The sequence below is a fragment of the Hydractinia symbiolongicarpus genome, chromosome 4, assembly GCF_029227915.1.
Source record: "Hydractinia symbiolongicarpus strain clone_291-10 chromosome 4, HSymV2.1, whole genome shotgun sequence".
Taxonomy (NCBI): domain Eukaryota; kingdom Metazoa; phylum Cnidaria; class Hydrozoa; order Anthoathecata; family Hydractiniidae; genus Hydractinia; species Hydractinia symbiolongicarpus.
In genome coordinates this window covers 17280305-17301201 of record NC_079878.1, presented here as the reverse complement: position 1 = coordinate 17301201, position 20897 = coordinate 17280305, and the positions used below count along the sequence as shown (strand labels likewise).

At 35.8% G+C, this 20897-nt stretch overlaps 1 protein-coding gene across 8 annotated transcripts in view; it reads left to right on the top strand.

Annotated features, from left to right (window-relative positions):
• LOC130641608 (liprin-beta-1-like) overlaps positions 1 to 20303 on the top strand; it is a 110301-nt gene extending 89998 nt beyond the window's left edge. For 7 of the 8 annotated variants that reach the window (XM_057448480.1, XM_057448479.1, XM_057448478.1 and 4 more), the window contains 7 exons: positions 173 to 246; positions 322 to 367; positions 538 to 663; positions 2273 to 2461; positions 2569 to 2778; positions 3029 to 3082; positions 19803 to 20303. In XM_057448480.1, coding sequence (XP_057304463.1) covers positions 173 to 246; positions 322 to 367; positions 538 to 663; positions 2273 to 2461; positions 2569 to 2778; positions 3029 to 3082; positions 19803 to 19829 — 726 coding nt within the window. In that variant the 3' untranslated portion in view covers positions 19830 to 20303. Of the gene's footprint in view, positions 1 to 172; positions 247 to 321; positions 368 to 537; positions 664 to 2272; positions 2462 to 2568; positions 2779 to 3028; positions 3083 to 4091; positions 19203 to 19802 lie in introns of those variants that run through there. The other variant, XM_057448477.1, reaches the window with a different exon arrangement.
• Positions 20304 to 20897: the final 594 nt, after the last annotated feature.

Here is a 20897-nt window from a genome sequence, read left to right as displayed (position 1 = left end):
TGGTTTGGGGGGCGAAAAAAAAGTTTACCTTGCCACTTTTTTTTATAATATTGAATTGATGTTTACGCTAACATGTAAGGACAGTAAAATCATATCTCGATATAGTGAATTCAATTCCTTTATTTCATCATTCATCTTAAAAGATTTACCAATTTTTTTATATTAATTTTAGGATGATATTTTGCAGTTAAAAGTTTACAGTTTACTTCATCATACCAGCTTGAAAAGAGCTATTCAATTTTTAAGGTATGTAGTAACTTGATTGTCTGACAAATCTTAAAGCAAAGTTAATGGTTGATGTTTGCTTCTTTTTTTTTACAGACATCAAAAATTTCATCCACAGTTTTTACGAGAAATAGCAAACCAGGTGAGTTTATAGTTGTTATTGTTGTTTTAGTTGTCGTAGTCGTAGTCGTTGTTGTTGTTGTTGTTATTTTTGTTGTTGTTGTGGTTGTCGTCATCGTCGTGATTTTTTATTATAGTTAAACTTCAGTTGTAGTTGTATCCAGCCTAAAAGATTGAAATGTTTTTGTTTAGTCTGAAGAACGTTGCGACCACGTCATGTTGTGGACTTGTCAGAGGATTGTTCATTGGTTGCGTTCAGTTGATTTAGCTGAATACGCTCCCAATCTGAGAGGGAGTGGAGTTCATGGCGCTTTAATGGTAGGTATTGTTTTATTTCTAAGAAGTGACAGGTTAATATCATGATGAAATGTATCATGATGAGTTTTAGTTCAATCAGTGATTGATCATCTTCTCTTTGGATTTATCATCAGAATAGGATTGATACTTTAACTGATTATCATTACTAAAAACTAAGGAGATTAACATGGGTAAATAATCATAGCTAAGTAAGAGTTGTCTATTGGTTTATATTTTTATTTAAGCGTTTAAATATAGCTAGCTAGGTAACTTATTATACTGGAACTCACTAAATGTTTCAGCTACGGCTGGGTAATGACGAACTGAGTATATATGTGATTTGAGTATGTGTTTTGTGAACAAAGCCTTAAGGTTTTTCACTTACAAAATTTTTACAGAGTTTCATTGTAATAAGGTAAAATATCTGCAACTTGTTTTTACTTTTTACTTACCTAGTATTAATTTTTGAACAAGGAGTTCCTCTAAATGTGTGGCAAACATGGCATAATTTTTCAAATAATATAATAAACTGGTGTTTAATAAATTTTTGTAATCATTTGCAATTTTTCATTTCTCTTGTCAATGTGAAAAACATAATTTTCATAGTACATCATCGTCAATAGCCATATGGCCAATATATCAAAAGCTGATGTAGCATCGACCATATTATGAAACTCAAAATTTAACATCTCTATATTAATAATACCCGTATTTTCTCTGTCTTTTCCGCGATTTTATAGTTATTGACAAATAGTAAATGTGATATATTTCTATCCACTTTATTTCAACCGACGAGTTTACATAGGATTTTAAGGACGAGCGAAACCGTGGATATTTTCACTGGCTAACTACTAGTGGATATTATTAATACCTATATTCTATTATTCTCTGCGTGAATCTATAGCAGTGCTCCAGGTACATGCAATAAATGAATCCTCTACACATGCAATAAAAAAATCCTCTACATTCAGTGCAAAATTTCCTTTAAAATTCTCTAAATATCTCTTTTTCTTGGAAAAAGATTTTGTGGCCAACCTGAAAACATTTCATTGTGCGCACAGCTTTTCATTAAATTATTTTGATAAAAAATCATGCTTCCTTAAGGCTTTGTTCACTGTTTTTTTATGTGGTCAAAATCTGCTGTTTTTTTTCATTCGACTTTGGAATGTGTGAATGCTGGACCATGGGAAGTATAGCTATTGCAAAAACATTTTTAACACCAATTCACAGATCTAAAAGGACTTTATAACTTCAAGTCAAAAATTCTCTTTGTACTCGTTATTTCATTTTGGATTTCTATGAAATAGACCCAGGGAATGCTTAATCATGACTGTGTATATGACGACTAAGGTTTAACTTTTTGCTGCTTAACTCGAAAAAACATTTCGTATAAAATGCCGTGACCAACCAAAGGGGTGCGAATACAGTTGTCCTTTAAGGCTACATCTGGCTTACGACGCCCAATCCAACTTCTTTGCATTAAATTCAACATCTGCGTTATGTTTCGATCAATTAAATACTGCAACCAATCAAAACAAAATAATCAATGTTCAATTTACACCGCTGCAAGATAAATACGGTAAAATCATAAAGCTAACTTTATTTTGATCAAATTAATGACTTATTTTAGGTGTTAGAGCCTCGTTTTAATGCTGAAACGTTAGCTAACTTACTGTCTATTCCGGCCAACAAAACACTTCTTCGTCGCCATGTTAACACGCAATTTTCGACGTTACTCGGTGATGCTTGTCAGCGACAGAAAGAGATGACGGCGAAAACGTCGGATTTTGTACCGCTAAACGGTTCTGAAAAGCATAAGGTATAATTAAAAATTCTGAGTACAGTATTGGTCAAATTATTTCATGGTTGCTTCGTGTTAAAAAATGATAATACGCCTTATCGTGAGTGTAAAATGATATGTTTTAGTTGCGAAAAAAGGGTTTGTCATTTGGCACATTGAGACGAAGAAAATCCGAGACAGATTTAGAGTCGTTAATATGTCCGATGGAACTTGATGTGTCTAACATATACTCCCCGCCGCCTGCTTTGGATCCGGAAATAATTTTTGACTTATCTGAATCGACGTCGTTATCCCCTTCATTTACAAACGATTGTGGGAGTGAATCAACAAACGATGTAAGTCACGTGGTACCCTGAGAATTCAGCTGTGATAAAACAACCAAAACTCTACTTTTCGAATCATTATAAGATGAAAAAAAAACAGATCTACGTAAAGTATTTTACTATTATTGACGCTCAGTTTAAAAAAAAATTGAATTCAGTCTGGTGGTATGTTTTATTTTCGACACTTCCATTTTTGTTGTACATGCAATTTAGCAATGAAATATTTTATATTTTATTCATTTTACGTTCTTTTTTTATTAAGACAAGTGCTGCACCACGCATAGCAGAACTATCTCAAGAAATTGATCAAATGACGGTATGTTGCTAACTAGTCAATCGTATTTATCAGTTAATGTTGTTGTATGTAAGTAAAATCTAAACGCTTATCTTATTTAATTGGTTACACATAATAGCGAAGTGACCTATAAGTTAGGGTCGGTGCGTCACAGCTTTTCTTTGAATCCCCTGATTAGTTTTTATTTTAATTTTTTTTTTTTTTACGCAAAGTAACTCATCAATTAATGCTAGAAAATGACATTTTTGGATTTAAAAAAAAAATTATGTCGCCATTTTGTGCAAAACCCTAAAAATTTGAACCAAAAATAAGGATGTTTAAAATTTTTCTTGAAATTACATTTTACCATTAAATTATTCTATAAATGGACTAAAATGTAAAAACAGACCATTTTTCTACAAATTCCATTTTTCCCCCACATGCGGCAAAACTCTGGTTTTCTTAAAGTGTATTTGTTTCTTTTTTATGGATAAACTACCTAGGGGAAGAAAAGTTTGGGCAAGAAAAGATTGCAAAATTAAAGATTGCGAATTCGTGGTCGAAAAAATCGTAAATTGCGGGACTAAAGATTGCAAATCTAATATTTTCATTGTTTTGTCATATAACAAACAATGACAATAATTCGTCTTTTTCTTAGAAATCTAAAAAAACAATTTTGCGAATTTTATTTTTTTTCCTTGAAATTGCAGAAGAAAAGATTGCGAATTGCTACTCCTGGCTAAAAAATGTGAAAGAAAATCTTTAATTCTGCAATCTTTTCTTCCGCAATATTTCTTGCGTACGGTGGCCCACAATTGCCACGGCAAAAGAAAAAAACAACATAAAAAGAAAAGGCCACGGCAAATAACGGTGAAACCTACGGTAAAAATGAAAAGTCACGGTAAATGTCACGGCAAAAGAAAAAGCTACGGTAAAGGCAACGGTAGAAGAAATAATCACGATAAATGCCACGTTAAAAGACAAAGCGACCACGAAAAGAAAAAGCCAGGGTAAAACATTAATGTACATGTTTTCGCTGGTTTATATACAGGTGTTCGAGCAACATGGCTGAAACACAGACAACAAGGACTTGTTTAATGTGGAGGAGCATTTTGATGAAGAGACGCTTATTAAATACTACTATAACAAAGGTCTAAAACTGTACCTTGAGTTACTGAACTTTCTGAAAAAGCATCATGGAATTGTGATGAGCTATAGATCTCTTTTACAACGTTTAAAGTGTTATAAATCACAGAAGACAAAAAAATGTGAACCTTCATTTAGTGCAAGTAAGAATAAAATAAATAATTAATGCAGGTTATCGGACTATTTGGTATACTTTACAGCTTATGGGGATGGGAGTACCCAGGTTAATTGTGCAACGCATTTTAAAAGATCCGGATCCTGTTGGTCCATCAAATCGAAGAGGACATAGGCTTTGAAAAAGAATGTATGTGAACCCCGGGCCTAATATTTCTGGCACATTGACGGCTACGATAAACTTAAGCCTTGAGGTTTCCCAATTTACGGGGCCATAGATGGATTCAGCTGCAAAATAATTTGGCTAAAATCAGCTCGTTCCAACAATGCGCAGGGCAATATTGCTTGCTATTACTTACAAGCAGTTATTTTAATAGATGGTTGTCCAATCGAGCTCATTACTGACCTAGGTACAGAAAACAGTTTAGTTGCACTAATTCATGCTTAATTCAGAGATGAGCCAGCACGCATCGATATGTGTCCTCCCCACGAAACTATCTTGGTGGTGAAATTTCTTTAAGGATCACGAAGCGTCTGGAAGAATAGACACAGCGTCGCATATAAAAATGGAAGCATTGTGGTTTTCTTTCTCAGAAGTTCTACAAAAAGATTTAGACCACATCAAAGATTTTGGGAACACTCTTAGGATCAGAAAATCGCGACATCAAACTGCTTCTTGGCGTCAGGATTCGCTGTATTGCCTAAAGAACACAGTAGCAGGGATTACAAGCATGAAGTTAGACAAGACGTTCTAGAAGATGTTTCACGGCATGTTGTGGTGAACGATTATTCCAAATGCATTGGAATTTTATGATAAATTAGAATCTTTATGCGAGGACTATTACGATATTAATTTTGGTGGATTACAACTTTATGAAATCCCTGGTTTTTAGAGTTTACATGACAAAGGGGTACTTAAAGAAGAAAACCTATAATTTTTGTCTTTTAAACATAGCAAAAGCTCAAACTTTCATAAGATGTGTTACGGTTAGTAAATAAGGCGGAATTGCGAACTGGATATATTTTCCGCCTAAAACAAAATTACAAAATTGCTATACAAAAAACCCACAGAAGACAACAGTTACACACAAGGAAAAGAACACGTAAACAAAAATAAATAAACCAACGCCTAAGTCTATCGGCAACAGACAATATAACAAATTAAACAAATATATCTTACTAGCAATATTTTTATCGTAATTGGCAGACAGTAACAACTATAAAATTCTTGAATCTTTCCAACTCTTTCTGTCCTCTTTTACAACACAGAAACAGAGAAAATTCTTAACCTCGATCTCTCCGTAGGCTTCCTTTAGCACACTGGCCATACAAAAAAAAGTAACTTAAACACAGCAAAAATTACTAAAACGCCCCTAGAGGCTCAACGGACCATATAAAAAATGTTTGCATAATTAGCATAATAAATGTGATAATCTCGAGACACGTACAACTGGCTCCTCCAAGAATGTATCATTCTTGAACATCTGGCTCCTCGTCGGGTACTCGAACTTCCTCAGCCTCGACCAACGCCACTAATTTGTGTATTGGACGCTTGAAGCACCTTCCATTAACGAATACGATTACCTTTCGTACTATTAAGTAATTCTTGCCATTGGCCATTCCCAACGACTTGATTCATCTTTTAATAGGACAATATCTTCAACATGGAAGTTACGTTTTTTCTTGATCCACTTTTGTCGTGGTTGTAAAGAGCATAAAAACTCCTTTCTCCAACGATCCCAAAACTCGTTGGCAATATGTTGTACCCTTCTCCATTGTCTTCTACTGTAAACATCAGCGTTGGAAAAGGATTCTGGCGGCAGCATGATAACTTTAGTTTTCTGTGTTAACAACATTGAGGGAGATATCGGTTGAAGACTGTTAACGTCGCTGACAGTTTCGATTGTTAGTGATTCATCGTTTAGGGATTAGCCGTGTGTCTTCAACAATGAAGACAGAATCGCTTGAGCAGATCTGATTTGTCTCTCCCAAACACCCATATGCATGGATGTCTGAGGATTGAATTTCCACTTCGTCCAGTCCGTTCCAAGTGTAGAGAGAAATTGCTTGATCCGGTTAAGATCCATTTCCCGAAAACCCTTTTCCAATTCCGTCTTTGTTCCTACGAAATTCATCCCATTATCTAATCTGATCGTTCTAACATTTCCTCGACAACAAATAAATCTTCTTAGCGCAAGTATGAATGTGTCTGTCTCCAATGAAGATGTCACTTCTATGTGTATCGCGCGACTATTTAAGCACGTGAACATAGCTCCGTAACTCTTTAAATTTTTCTCTTGTCTTTCACCGTGAACGGTCCAAACATGTCCACTCCATAGTACGGAAAAGGGGGTGCATCACGCAATCTATCATTTGGGAGATCTCCCATGAGCTGTTGTTGAAGTCTACCTCTTAACTTGTGACATGTCACACATTTGCTGATGATAGACTGCACGGCGGAATTGGCATTAACAACCCAAAAATCTCGACTTCTTAACTAATTTAACGTCAACCCTCTTCCACTATGGACTAATGTGATATGAACCCATTAAATGACAAGGTTCGATATCTTTTCACCTTTTGGCAATATTATGGGGTGAACGATTTCAACATCGAACGCAGATCTTTTTATTCTTCCTCCAACACGAATGATGCCGTCGGGATCGATGAAAGAATTGAAACTGCAGAGGGAACTATTTAATTTTACTTCCCCATCGTTCTTCATATTCCTCAACGACTCAATTTCTTCCAAGAAAACCTTTCTTTGCAATAACTTTATTATTTCCATTCCAGCTTTCTTGATTGACTGCACATCTAACATTGAATACCTTGTTTCTTTGCCATTAATGTTATTCACAGAAGCGACATGATTCTTTCTGTCAACCTTTTCTTTGATTTTAGCAATGTATTTAAGCACGTATGCAACGATTCGTTTCATCTTTACCCAGGACGAGACTCGATTTTCTAACACGTCTAAAGTATTTGTCGTTTTCTTTATTCTGCAACGTTGACTGCGTATTCATATTTTAGCGTCGCCTTCACACACCGTGAAGTTCAGATTATCAGCTTTCCATGACGAATAGGGTGACCACAAAAATTCCGGTCCTTGAAACCATTTAATGTCATAGCTCTTAATTCCCCTTGATGCATAATCGGCTGGGAGCTTCTTAGATGGTATGTGACACCATTGATCAACTGATGTGTGGTCTCTAATCGACTGAATATCGATTTGCAACAAAGGTTTTAAATCGTTTATCCTCGTTGGTGATATAGCCCAATACCACATTACTATCCGTCCAAATTATTTCACTGTTGATGACGTAGTCGATTTTTCGATTTATCATTTGCGACATATTTACTGATAAAACGGCGGCGGTTAGCTTTAAACGAGGTATTGTCACATATTTGAGAGGGGCTACTTTGGATTTTCCAATAATGAAACTACAATGAATCCTTCCATTTTTGTAGACCATACTCGCTAGCGTCAGAAAAATGATGAATGCTGCAGTCGACTATTTTTTCGAAATAGTTGGCTTGAAACATCGTGGAACTTCAATTTGTTTAAGGTTGTTTAGTTGAGTTGTCCAAATTTTCCAATGTTCGCCTACTTCGTGGGAAACAACCTCGTCCCAGTCCAATTTATGTTGGCAAGTAATTTGGATGACGCGCTTTCCTTCCAAAATGAATGGTGCTGCGAAACCTAAAGGATCATATATAGAGCATAAAACAGATAACATTGTTCAGTAAAATTCGGAATCCGAATTTGTCCTTTATAAAATTCCAACGAATACCCAAGGCCCTTTCTTCTCGATTACCTTCTTGCACCAAATGGAGATTTGCCACACTTTTTCTGTTGGGGGTTAGAAACGAACTTTGTAAGGTTGAAGCCACCAGCTCTACATATTGCGATCACCCGAAGCAACAGATCGGATTTACCATTTGGCATGGATTTTAACAGGTCGTCGACATAAAAATTTCTCTTTAGCACAGTTTCAGCGTCTTTACCAAATGTAATGGAGTTATCCACAGCAGTTCTTTTTAACACGTAGTTACTGCAGCCTGGTGAGGAAGCGGCACCAAATACGTGTACACACATTTCATGATCAATAACTTCCTTGTTTAAGCCGTTGTCATGCCACTACAGATATCGTAGCATGCTTCATAGGAATCTGCCACACGGACTTGGTAGAACATCTTTTTTATATCGGCTGTAAAAGCTACAGTTTCTTCCCGAAATCTCAACAACACACCGATCAGCTGATTCGTTAAGTCTGGACCACTATTAAGGTTTTAAACTGCAATCTAAAACAACTCGTACCTTATTCGGTTTGTTAACGTTTTATACTCCGTGATGAGGTATATACCAGATCTTTTCTTCCGCTGCAGTTATACCTGAGATTTTGGCGTATTTCTTTTTGATGAATTCGTCCATAAAGATTTTGTAATAATGGAAATGTTTCTCATCTTTTTTAAATCGTTTCTTCAATTGCTCCTGTCTGCAATTTTGCGATTATTTGGAAGAACAATATTTGTTTCTTTCAACGGTAGGGGTAATTTGTTGTGACCGTTCTCCTTGACAGCTTTTGAGTCCATCTTTTTCAAGATCTTTCTTTCCTTGATTGAAATTTCATCTTGTATGGCTGCGACTGGTTATGTGTGGTGTTCCAAAGAAGGCTCAGAAAAATCTATGTTGTACATCAACTGCAGCATCTCTGGGATTCCCACATCTTTCACTTTTGATGAGCTCACAAAACAATGCTTGGCATTGTCAAATACAGTGTTGTGGTGTTGTAAGATGATCTCATTGCAATGTATCTCCGTTGATAACTTTGTTTGGAGTGATTCCACTACGCACCATCCTAAGACTGTCTTAAATGCATATGGCCCATTTTGTTGGCTTGGTATGACTTTTTTTTTAGTTCAAGTGCTTTAGGACAATCAGCTTCAAATAAAAGTCGAACTTCTCCCTTATCTGTTTTGCTCCATTCATTTTCGCTTGTATAAAGGTATTGCCACGCTTGCAGTTTTCTGGGTGTGACGACCTCTTCTGAATTTACAGGCAGTTCTTTCTAAGAGTATAATCTCGACAAAGTAATCCAGGTTTCCTTAAAATTAGGCGAAGATGACGCCTGGATGTTCTTGGTGATCCTCGAATGCAATGTTTGTTCACCATTGAGGGTCTTCACGGTAATTTTCGTAGTTGGTCCTGTGATTTCAAGTTTTTGCAGCAAACTATCTTTTATGAAGGTTCCCTGGCTACAGCTGTGTAACATTGCGAATGTCGATATTTCCTTTGATGAATCATGGTGTCTTATCTTTACCGGAACGATACAAATGGTGACGTTGTCCGTAACTCCGGTTGCTAGGTTTTGCAATGGTATATCTGACTCTGTCTGTGTAGCTGACTCCGTTTTTCTCTTACTGCGATATCCATGTAGTCCTGTGGGATGGCGTTTGTCACATATTTTGCAAACTTTACGATTGGTGCAGTTCCTGGCGTTATGCGACGAAGTCATACGGTCGTAACACCCATAGCATAAGTTTTTCTCTGAAACCAATTTGTTTCTTTCTTCCAACGATTTTGAAAGAAACGCAGGACAATCATCAAGGTCGTGTTTACCCTTGCAGTCAGGACACAAATTGACATTGGAATCCTTCATCACAGCTCCTGTTGCATAATTTTGAAGTTTTCTTTTCCTTTTATCCCAATTTTTTTCTATCGATTGCCTAGAGAATTAGTGGTGGTCAACTTGTCATCCCGTGTGCACAGACTTGTTAGAAGCAAACTTTCGATTAAAATGGATTCATTAGGTGGCGAATATGCAAAAAAAAACCATGATGGCATTTTTGGACACGCCCCGAAGTGAAAATTGTTGATGTCAGCAGTTTTACAACCAATAAAATAAAAAAATCAACTTTTTTTAAAAATTTTGATTCTAATCAATAGATAATTTCAATCGGAACAAAAAATGTATAAGAACTATATGTTCAAAATGTACGGTTCTCAAGTTATAGTTTTCAGTTATGTAAAATACAGACCGGAAATTCGCAGACCAGTATCTTAAATCTGCAATAACTCGATGACAGGTGATTAAAGCTTCAAACTTGGTACCTTGGTAGATCTTCTCAATTGCTCCCCTTATGGGAAATCAGAGTTTCATGGCACTGGGCATATTGTGTTTCAAACATTAGATCTAACTATGCAAAAGGCAAATTTAAAGATAACGTCAAAGCATGAAGTTTACTAAGCAAATTTTACCATGGGAGATGTTGCATAAAAACCCTGCTCTGCCAAATGAAAGCTTTCCTAGCTTTGATGGAATGGTATCATGCGACGAATTATAATTATACAGGTACAAGAATGGAATAGAGCATATTGTCAGATATTCAGGAGTGATAATAAATGGTATTCTTCCAATGTGGACAGCCTACAACTCCTTACTTAATAAAAGTGGTGTTGTCACAAGTTGTCAAGGTTTGCCATTCTTACCAAAAGATTGGTCAACTATGTATTCTGCGCTAAAGATGGTTCAGGGTATTACCGTTAAAGTCACTGAGAATCATTACTTTTGACTTACAATGCATGCAACTGAGGAACAACACTAAAATTAAAAGTAACTTTGTGTTTCGACCAGGAGAATTGCAATGTTGAAGGTCTTAGGGAAATACATTGATGGCGGCGGACTGGATAAGTTATTCACAGAAGCAGGATTATATGGTAGCACTACCATGGGACTTATTTAAAAGGAAAGCATATGAAAATATGCGTGGAAGCACATATGACACGTATATATTTCATTGGTTGGTACAAAAAACATTAAGACGATATTTCTGTAGATGTTAATGAAATACAACAACACTCACTTATCAGGTTTTCCTACTCACACTTCTCAAAATACTGAGAGATAAAAAATATCAGTGATCAAGTATTTCAGAACATGGAAGATTCGAAAATCTTACAGAGAAAAGTTACAGAGCTTTGGTGACTCCCTTACTCACCAAGATAAATTTCTGAGAAATTATATGAACATGTGTGAATGCCTTCTTCTTTTCATACGCTCATCAAGACAGAGACATTGGAATTTTCATCTTTTTTCCTTAAACACATTTGTAAAATACTTCTTTGCACACGATCAAATTCATTTAGCTACATTGACACCACTATACCTGGCTAACATGTTAAATTGTAAATTAAAAGGTATTTGATATTTGATCGCTGCATGCAGGAATCATTATAAGCTTATACACAGAGCAAACGTACATCTGGACACTAGATTCGCTACCAAATTGGAGAAATGACTAACATTGCAAATATTCCATTAAAACCATTGTTTTCTCATATTAATACCAAGCAAGACCTAACAGTCTATCTTCCCAACTATCTTAAGTGGATAAATTTTGGCGAATGGCACAAAGAAATGAATTTTTATGTCTCGAAATGTTTTATAAAAAATAAAAATAAACGTATATATAAACACAAGATTTGATATAGAGTTAAAAATTTCTATTCTTCGTCATCGCTTGTTGTGATTATAAAAAAAAGTTCGTTTTTGGGTGAAGAAAACATTCTTTTCTTAATTAACATTTTTTTTCAATTTGACGGGGATTTAATTTTGGAACGGTAAGTTATGTTCAATTAGGCGAGTATTTAATATGGCGAATAGTCAGTTATCAAAATTTTGGCGGGTATTTAATTTGGCGAATTTTGTCCAAATTCGCCAAATTTAATCCTGCCAAAATTTATTCACTTAAGGTATACTGTTACAGCTCTAGAAATAATAAAACAGGGATATGCTGTTACCTATAGCACTATCAATAAAACGAATATTAACCATCTCTCTGTGGAGATGATGCAACATGATCATGAAGAAGCTGATACGCTGTTGGCACATATCAAGATCTGACCCATTCACAGAGTGTATTGTATATTCTCCAGACACTGACGTTTTTCTGTTGTTGATTTATCACTTTCAATCTCTACCTCAGTGCTTGGTATTTCTTACTAGTGAAGGTAAAACATTTCGTCACATCTCTGTTGGAAACTGCTTTGAAGCTCTTGGTGCAGATAAAGGAAACGCACTGCTAGGATTCCACACCCTCACTGAATGCGACCAATCTAGAAGGTTTAGTGGAAAATCAAAATCGTTTTGATGGAAATAGTTTCTAGATGCTGATGATGATTATATTGAATGCACTGTCGGACCTAGGTGCTTGGGATTGTTATATCATACAGTGGTGAAAAGCGACCAGAAAGTATTGTGACGATTCCTCAGCTTCGATCGTACCTGTTTTCGAAATTGCAACTTGAAGCTGATATATAATGCTGGTACGTCCCCAGGTTTTATGGGCGCCCAGTTCTTGATTTCTCTCCGATAGGCAGACACCATTCTGTAAGGATCTCCGTACCTCTGCCGTAGAAGCATTTTTGCATTTTGGTATCCTGTGGAGGTCGACTGATGAATGCAATGTTGGATGAGTTCCTTTGCTTCGCTCTTCGTGTACTTAATAAGACGGGTTAGCCTTTCTCTGTTGTCTGAAACGTTGTTTTCTACTACTTTGGACAAAGCTATGAAGAAGTAGTGATAATTTAACGGATCTCCCTGAAAGCATTCGATGTCGACATCCGGAACAGACTGTTGCTTTAGTAGTTTGCATAGCATCAAACCAACATCAGATCTCGAGTCTTCTTTTCCATTGAAGATTTTAGTGCTACATAATGGTTTGAAGGTTCCTTGGAGAATGGTCCGGATGTCTTCCTGAAAGTGACATTTTTTGGTCATGTCCTGTCCATTTTTTTTTGTCCTCTCTATCCTTTACGGATGAATCGTAATATTTAGCACTTTCGGTTTGTCGAATGGCCTTTTCGTAAGAATGTCGTGTTGGTAAATTAGAACGATAATTTGAAGTCTCGTAATATAGAGAATAAAATGGATCTGGCTATTCGTGGTGCAACGGATCGTTTCTTAATGATTTTTCGCTGTGGTGATCTCCTGGTACCGTTGCTGACAATGCATCTTCGTTTTCGTATACTTGGATCCTCGCCTGTGCTTTTGCCATTTCCTCTTCCCACATAAGTCTCAACCTTTTGCTCCATAATCTGTCGATACTGCCTGAATGATGCTTGTGCGGTCAACTCAGCAATTTTGACCTTTTTATCTATGACAAATTAATGATGTATTTTATGCGTTCGATCGATATTGTTCGGTCCGTTTAATCCAATTTTTTACTTTATGTTTGAATAATAGGACCCTTTCTTCTAAGTTTTCAAAGTGTTCTTGTTCCTGTTCAAAAGTATCTGGTTGCAATTTGGCTGATAGTAGCTCCCAATAAGACGAATGAACTGCTTCAAACAACGCGAAGGATTCTTCTAGCTGTCTCAATTGTTCGATGACAGTGATACGGTTATAAATTAACGGTAACATGCTATCTATGGACGCTATCAGTTTGTTAATTCTCTTTTTAGCTCTTTTCTTCTGTTCCCAGAGGATTTGTGATTGATAATTTAATGCCTTTTCGGTAAGTTTCTTGTGTCTCTTCTTTAGAAGATTTTCTTGCTCCTTACATTCAACATCACGCAGGCGTACTCCGGAGATATCGTTTTCTTTTCTGTTTTTCTTTCCGCTATCTCCAGTCCATGAATTATTTACTGGTACTGCTTCCCGTGAGGCTTGTCCATTTACTGACATTTTTCTCAGCAGTTCGGTAACAATATCTAAATCCACTGTCGATAGTTAAACATACGACAACGATCAATAAACAGACGACAACGGTCGTTAAACAACAGACACAACGTTTCTCAATAAACGGACGACAAATGGTCGGTAAACAATAGACGACAAACGGTCGATAAATAGACGACAATGGTCGATAAACAACAGACGGCAACGTTCTCAATACACAGATGACGAACGGTCGGTTATCAACAGACGAGAAACGGTCGATGAATATTGCTACTACGGCCGGTAAATAAGGCGGGATTGCGAACTGGATATATTTTTCGCTTAAAACAAAATTGCTATACAAAAAATCCACAGAGGACAACAGTTACACACAAGGAAAAGAACACGTAAACAAAAATAAATAAACCAACGCCTAAGTCTATCGGCAACAGACAATATAACAAATAAAACAAATACATCTTACTAGCAATATTTTTATCGTAATTGGCCAGCAGTAAAATTCTTGAATCTTTCCAACTCTTTCTGTCCTTTTTTACAACACGAAGAGAAAATTCTTAACCTCGATCTCTCCGTAGACTTCCTTTAGCACACTGGCTATACACAAAAGTAACTCAAACACAAACTAAAAATTACTAAAACGCCCCTAGGGGCTCAACGGACCATATAAAAAATGTTTGCATAATTAGCATAAATGTGATAATGTCGAGACCCCTACAAGATGTATATATATACAAAAAAGGTTAATGCAACAAAATATAAACTACCAAACGTAATTTTAACAAACAAATGAATGTGTAATGTAAATATATCTAATTTGTGTAAAAATTAGTGTAACCCAAAAGTTTATTTATAAACTGCAAGTTTAAAATTTTTCTCAAAGTCAGCAAATGTTCCCATGTGCTTTACAGGTAGTGTGATTTCCCTAGGCCAAGAATGTACTACAGGGAAACACACTGTGTGGGTTGGATTAACCTTGTAGCAATCATGGTTAAAACGAACAGTGACCTCTAAGTGTTTACCACCTAAGGGCTTGTGACTTTGCCCTATCATCCATTTTAGGATCCCAGCGGGTGATAAATCTGCAAACAATTCTTTTTTCTCACCATCCGTATCATCACTATCATAAGTCATTTGCTCACTGGGACCTGTATTTTGTTCATCCTCTAACATGTTCAAGAAATCTTGAAAATTATCGAAAACATGTTCCTCCACCACTCTTGTGGAGCATGCCTTTGATGAGAGTTGAGGTTTTAGTATAGAAAATACATAGTTTGAATCAACTGAGTTGTTACGTTCTTCCAGTGTAAATAAAGTTTTTAATAGATCGCGGATTGACCATAAATATTCACTTATCCTTAAAGTATTTAAGCCCTCTAAGAATTGATTGAGGTAGGTAATTCTCCTTGTAGTTATTCCAATGATTACAGTGGAAATAATACTCTCAATGTTTTCTCTCTTTACTAACCCTGTATCCATTCTCAATGATCACATCAGTTTCTGATTGACAATATTCTTTTGAATAGCTCTGCTTCGGCAGGAATACAATGCTTTTCAAATGACAAATCGTTCAGATTAATGTTTTTACTTTCCAACGATAAATCGAACATTTTAGGATGTAACAGTAGGGGTGGAGGTCCTCCTTGAACAATTGATACAGCACAAGTTTAGCCACACGTACGAAAACTCTCGTTTTGAATCTCAAGCATCAAGTCACGTGGAACTCTATTTTTGAATATGCTTCCTCGCATTCAATCCAAAACATTTGTTACGACTCACGGCTAAAGCTTTGGGGAGACGATGCTATATTTTCATTCGCATGCAATGCGATTTTGTTGCATTGCATGCGAATGAAAAAATCGCATCATAGAGCCGGGTAAAATGATGGGATTTTTTTCGTGCAAGTCGACTAAATTCGTCAAAAAATTGTTGCACGAAATCAAATCGATTTAATTTCTTGCTACATTTTTTTGAATGTTTCAGACAACATGCAGCAAAGTTTCAGGTTGTTGCTTCGTCTCCCATGGTTTGCAACATTTTTTTTGCTGCATGATGATAATCTACCAAACAGAATACGGTATTTTCTCGCATTATTTTCTGGATAATGCTGAGTAATCTTAACGGAAAGTTCATAGTACAAGAATTGTTGTTGTTGTGTGGAAGAAAAGTTGAAAAATGAACGAGCAAGAAAAACGATAACTTATAAACTTTTATCGAGAAAATCCATTACTGTGGAAAAATTACGATCCAGATCACAACAATAAACAAAAAAGATCAGCAGTACGTGCATGTGCAGAGAGATCAAAAAGGAGAATGGAAATGACCCACCTAAGAAAAAATAGAGATTTTATGAAGAGATGATATTTTTGAAGGAGAAAATTTCTACGCCGAAAAAAAAGCTCAATTTTGAAGCAGCTGATATTGAGACATTAATTAATTACTATCAGTTAAATCCTCCTTTGTGGAATCATAATCTTGTAGAATACAGGGATCGTGTTCTACGAGATGCCGTTTTTAATAAATGTGTAGAAGAATTAGATGACAGATACAGCAAGGATGAAATCAAACAACAATGGAACAACTTGGTAACAACCTAAAAAAGAGAGTATATAAGGCAAGAAGCATCAAAGTCTAGTGGATCTGGAACAAGGGATGTGCATGTTTTCAATTAGGAGTATTTCAATAACATGACCTTTATCGAAGCAACATGTAACGTGAACGAGTCGTTTAACACAATTGGTGATTCTATTGGAACTCCTTCATCAAAGCAAAAAAAGGAATCAAAATCAGACAGAATCAGTGCAGAACAAAATGCAAAACTGGAAGTGTGGAAGGCTCTTGCAACTTCATTATCCCAGCTGCCTGTACTGCACGTGAAGCAGAAAACCGATCAACACAACGCGAGCCTGATCTTCGTGATAGAGCGCAGTTATTTGGCCGAACTGTAGTTGATAGCCTGATGCAGTGGTACAGTAACGATTGGTATATGTTGAAGAACAGAATGATGGATATCTTCTCCGATTATCAACATCAGAGAAGAAACAATACTGGATTTACTTTTCCTATGTATTCTCAAATCACCCCAATCCCACCTATTCAACCACCTCAACATCAAAACTACTCAAGTATGTTGCAGTTCAGCCAGCTTCCATATTAATCGTTTCACGGAAGTAACCATTCAAATGAATCATACACAAGTTGAAAATCTCTCGAAAACGAACATATAAAGAATGTATATCTCTTGTTGTACATATAACTTACATGTGTTATTACTATTTGTTTCACTTATATATCTACTTTTGCACATTTCCATTGCCAGGGAACACAGCCTTCCTGCGTAAAGTATTCTGTGAATTCTTTGTTATCTCATTGGCCTGATTGCTTGCATGATTACCACGACTTGTAGCCAAAGGCATCCACGTATCTTTAATTTCATCCGATCTCCAAGCACTTTCTATCATTGTACCATTTTCAACATCCTCACGATCGGCGAGTCCGTTAGGAATATGCTCTTTTCCAGCATCTGTGTTATGCCTCAACCAGTTGTAAAGGCTATGGTAGCAACTGTTATCTTCCTAACTTTATCTGGCTCTATTAAGAATGGACGACGAAAGACACGCCAGCGATTTTCAAGTATTCCAAAAGCGCTTTCAGAAATTCTTCGAAATTCTTGACAAGCGATCCCATCTATAGCACCAATTCTGTTCGAAAAATTCTAACGTAATAAGAATTTTTTCGAAATATCCGACCAGGCATCTTCAGTGTTTGGTGTTGTCAAATATTCAATACTCAGTTCTTCAATTATTGCCATACATACGTCAAGAACAATATTTGATATGGTTCTTTTGCCTATTCGGAATTGAAATTCTAATGAACGAAACGATTCTCCACTAGCAAGATAACGCAATGTAAGACAGCACATTTCTTCCGGTTTTATGCACTCACACATATTTGTATCCAGTTTATTTATATGTTTGTAGACCTTCTGTAACAACAATTCAAATTGCGTTCTATCCAACCTAGATAGTTCTTGAAGGCTATATTATCTAGCTTTAAGTTAGTGATTAAAGTATGAAACGCACCATATCGTTGTCTTTTTACGATCCATGGTCGAGTCCATATTCTATTTCTTCTTTTTTCTTCCTCATCTTTCTCGTCAAGTAACAACGCTATGATAGCTGCTCTTTGCACAGCCATATTGAGTTTGTGAGTGAAGAAAGTGATAACTTTGTTGCATATAAATTGTTGCACAGGTGGCGAGACGAGAGCGACTTTTTAACCTTGCAACAATGCAACAAAATCGTATTGCATGCGAATGAAAAATCGCATCGTCTCCCCAAAGCTGAAAGCTCATTCATCAATACCATTTTCACCAGCATATTGAACAACTAATGCATTATTTACATTGCCTTTATTACTTTCACGCTTCTAAAGAGAATAGCATCTTTCAAAGCTAGAACCTCGTGTAACAACTGTTTTCCTTTTACGACATGTGTTTCCAACTCTGACAGCAAAGAAGGCAGTGAAAAGACTAAATCTTGAGGCTCTAGACTTGGAAATTCGTTTAAATATTTTTCTTGTAGTTTCTTTGCATACAGTTCATCTGCCAACACATTCTCTGATTTATTATTTTTTGATGAATTTAACATAGCTAAGACATACAATTAATTGTAAATAAATGACATAGTATTTGAAAGCTAAAAAGACAATTGCATATTTTTTAATAACAGACTTCTCTAATACATCTAATTTCTGGGGTTTTAGACACAAATATGACCAGTACACTGATGGTATAGCTAGCTAGAGCTTGTGTGAGCAAGTGTGAGTTGGGTAGTTGCATTTTTTTGATATTACATTAAATCTCCACACTTAGAAATTTCTACATTAAAAACTAGTTGGATGTAGTACATACCTGATGACTGTAGAGTTTGTGTTTTAACTGTAAGATCAGCAACATCTTGCCCCTAGTGGATTTGTATATTTAAAAATTTAAACATAATCGTTTATATATACACGTATACAGACGTAACCTAGCAAGCTTTTAGTCATAATAAATGCTTACTTTGACAACAGGATACACACAACTTTGCAGCAACATGCACTTGTGCTCCACATTAATCACAAAACAATATCTTGCCGTCAACCATCGTTTTACGCATTCCCGCACGCGACATTTGCCGTCCCTTTTTCATGATTTTCTTTTTCTTATTAAATATTTTTCTTATTTATTAATTTAATTTGATTATAATTTAAATGAATATAATTCAATCAATTTTATTTAAATTCGATATATTTCTTTTACTTTTGCCGTGGCTTTTCTTTTGCCGTGATATTTACTGTAACATTTGCCGTGGCTTTTTCTTTTCATGTTATTTTTTCTTTAGCCGTGGCAGTTGTGGGCCACCGTACTTGCGCAATGATTTCTTCCCATGGTATAACCTGAGAACAGATGATTATTTACAAATTTCAGTTGATTTTATGTTTGAGAAAATTACGGTGCTTGTGCCACAGGGCTTAACTACCCCAAATTAACCGTAAAAAAACTTCCATGTTTGCCTAAAAGTTTTAATTTTTAATTGTTTATGCTATGTTTGATATTTGTCTGTGGCTATTGAGATGTAAACTTGTTCAAATATTAACGTCTTGTTGACCGTTTTTGATGAGCAGGAATAATTATTCAATTAAACATCTTTTGCTACTTAGGTATACTCTTTATTTTTACAAATAAAGTTTTGAAGAGACATTGACGTCTATCAATTTTTGCAACTTTAGCAAAAATTAGTGCACGCAAAATACGCTTAAGTACATTAGCATTTTTTCTTTAGTCGATGCTTGGTAGCGAACGAAATTGACCACATTGGTAACTTTGATTGACATGGGTTTCGTTGCTCAATAGAATTGGGTACTACGAATTATGGCCGAGTGCTCAAGTGACTGCGTGGTTGGGTTATCGAGATAAAACGCGCGCTGATTAGCGAGAGTTGCTATGGAAGGAAAGTGATGATTCATCATCTGCTAGTGCCATTATTTGGTAAAGAAATGTGACCTACCATACGCCACGGTGGGAATCATGCGTTGATTATCCCCATGGTTGGCACAGTTCATGCCATGTTGCAGAATGTTTAATACGCCCGTGCCGACTCGTGGTAAATGGCCGTGTGGGTACAAATGGGTGATATGGTTACATATGTGATATTAATGGCGTGACAATTAGGACCAGTTTATGAGACGCTGATATATTTTTATTGACGTCCAGAAATTAAAATTATGTGAAAAACTGACTTTTGATTCACGTTTTGAAGTGTGAAGAATAAATAAGAAAATGATTACTTCTTTTTTAAGAAAAACTATCCATTAAGATTTACAGTTTATTGGCGCTTCGAAATCGTTTTTTCCTTTTGTATGTTTCTTTTTGTTAAAAGTCCTATCACATTGTAAATACAACAAATTTTCATACTATTAATAACTAGAATAATATCTATCCTTATATAAATATATTAACAATTTCTCTTCCTCGTGCCAAAAGAACAAAATACTCCATACTGATAAACCTAAGAATACGCGTTTGTTTATTTTTCTTAGATCAATTTGTATACAACACATTTTCATACTATTGTTAACCGTCTGGATTTTTCAAGCGGGCAATACGGGTTTTAGGCATTCTGATTCGCTTAGGGCTCTTGACAACGGGCCGATATTTTGCGGTATTGCCCGTCGTCAAGAAAAATGGTAGCTTAAAATGTTAATAAGCACGAAAAAAAATATTTAAGAAGCATTGGAAATGATTATACATCTAACTCCTATAATACATTTATCAATAAAAACATTTTCATAGGATAGAAACAAAACAATGTCAAGTTTAACAGTTAAAATAACCAGATTCAGCAACATTTCGTCTGGATGCTTCTTCGACATGGCTA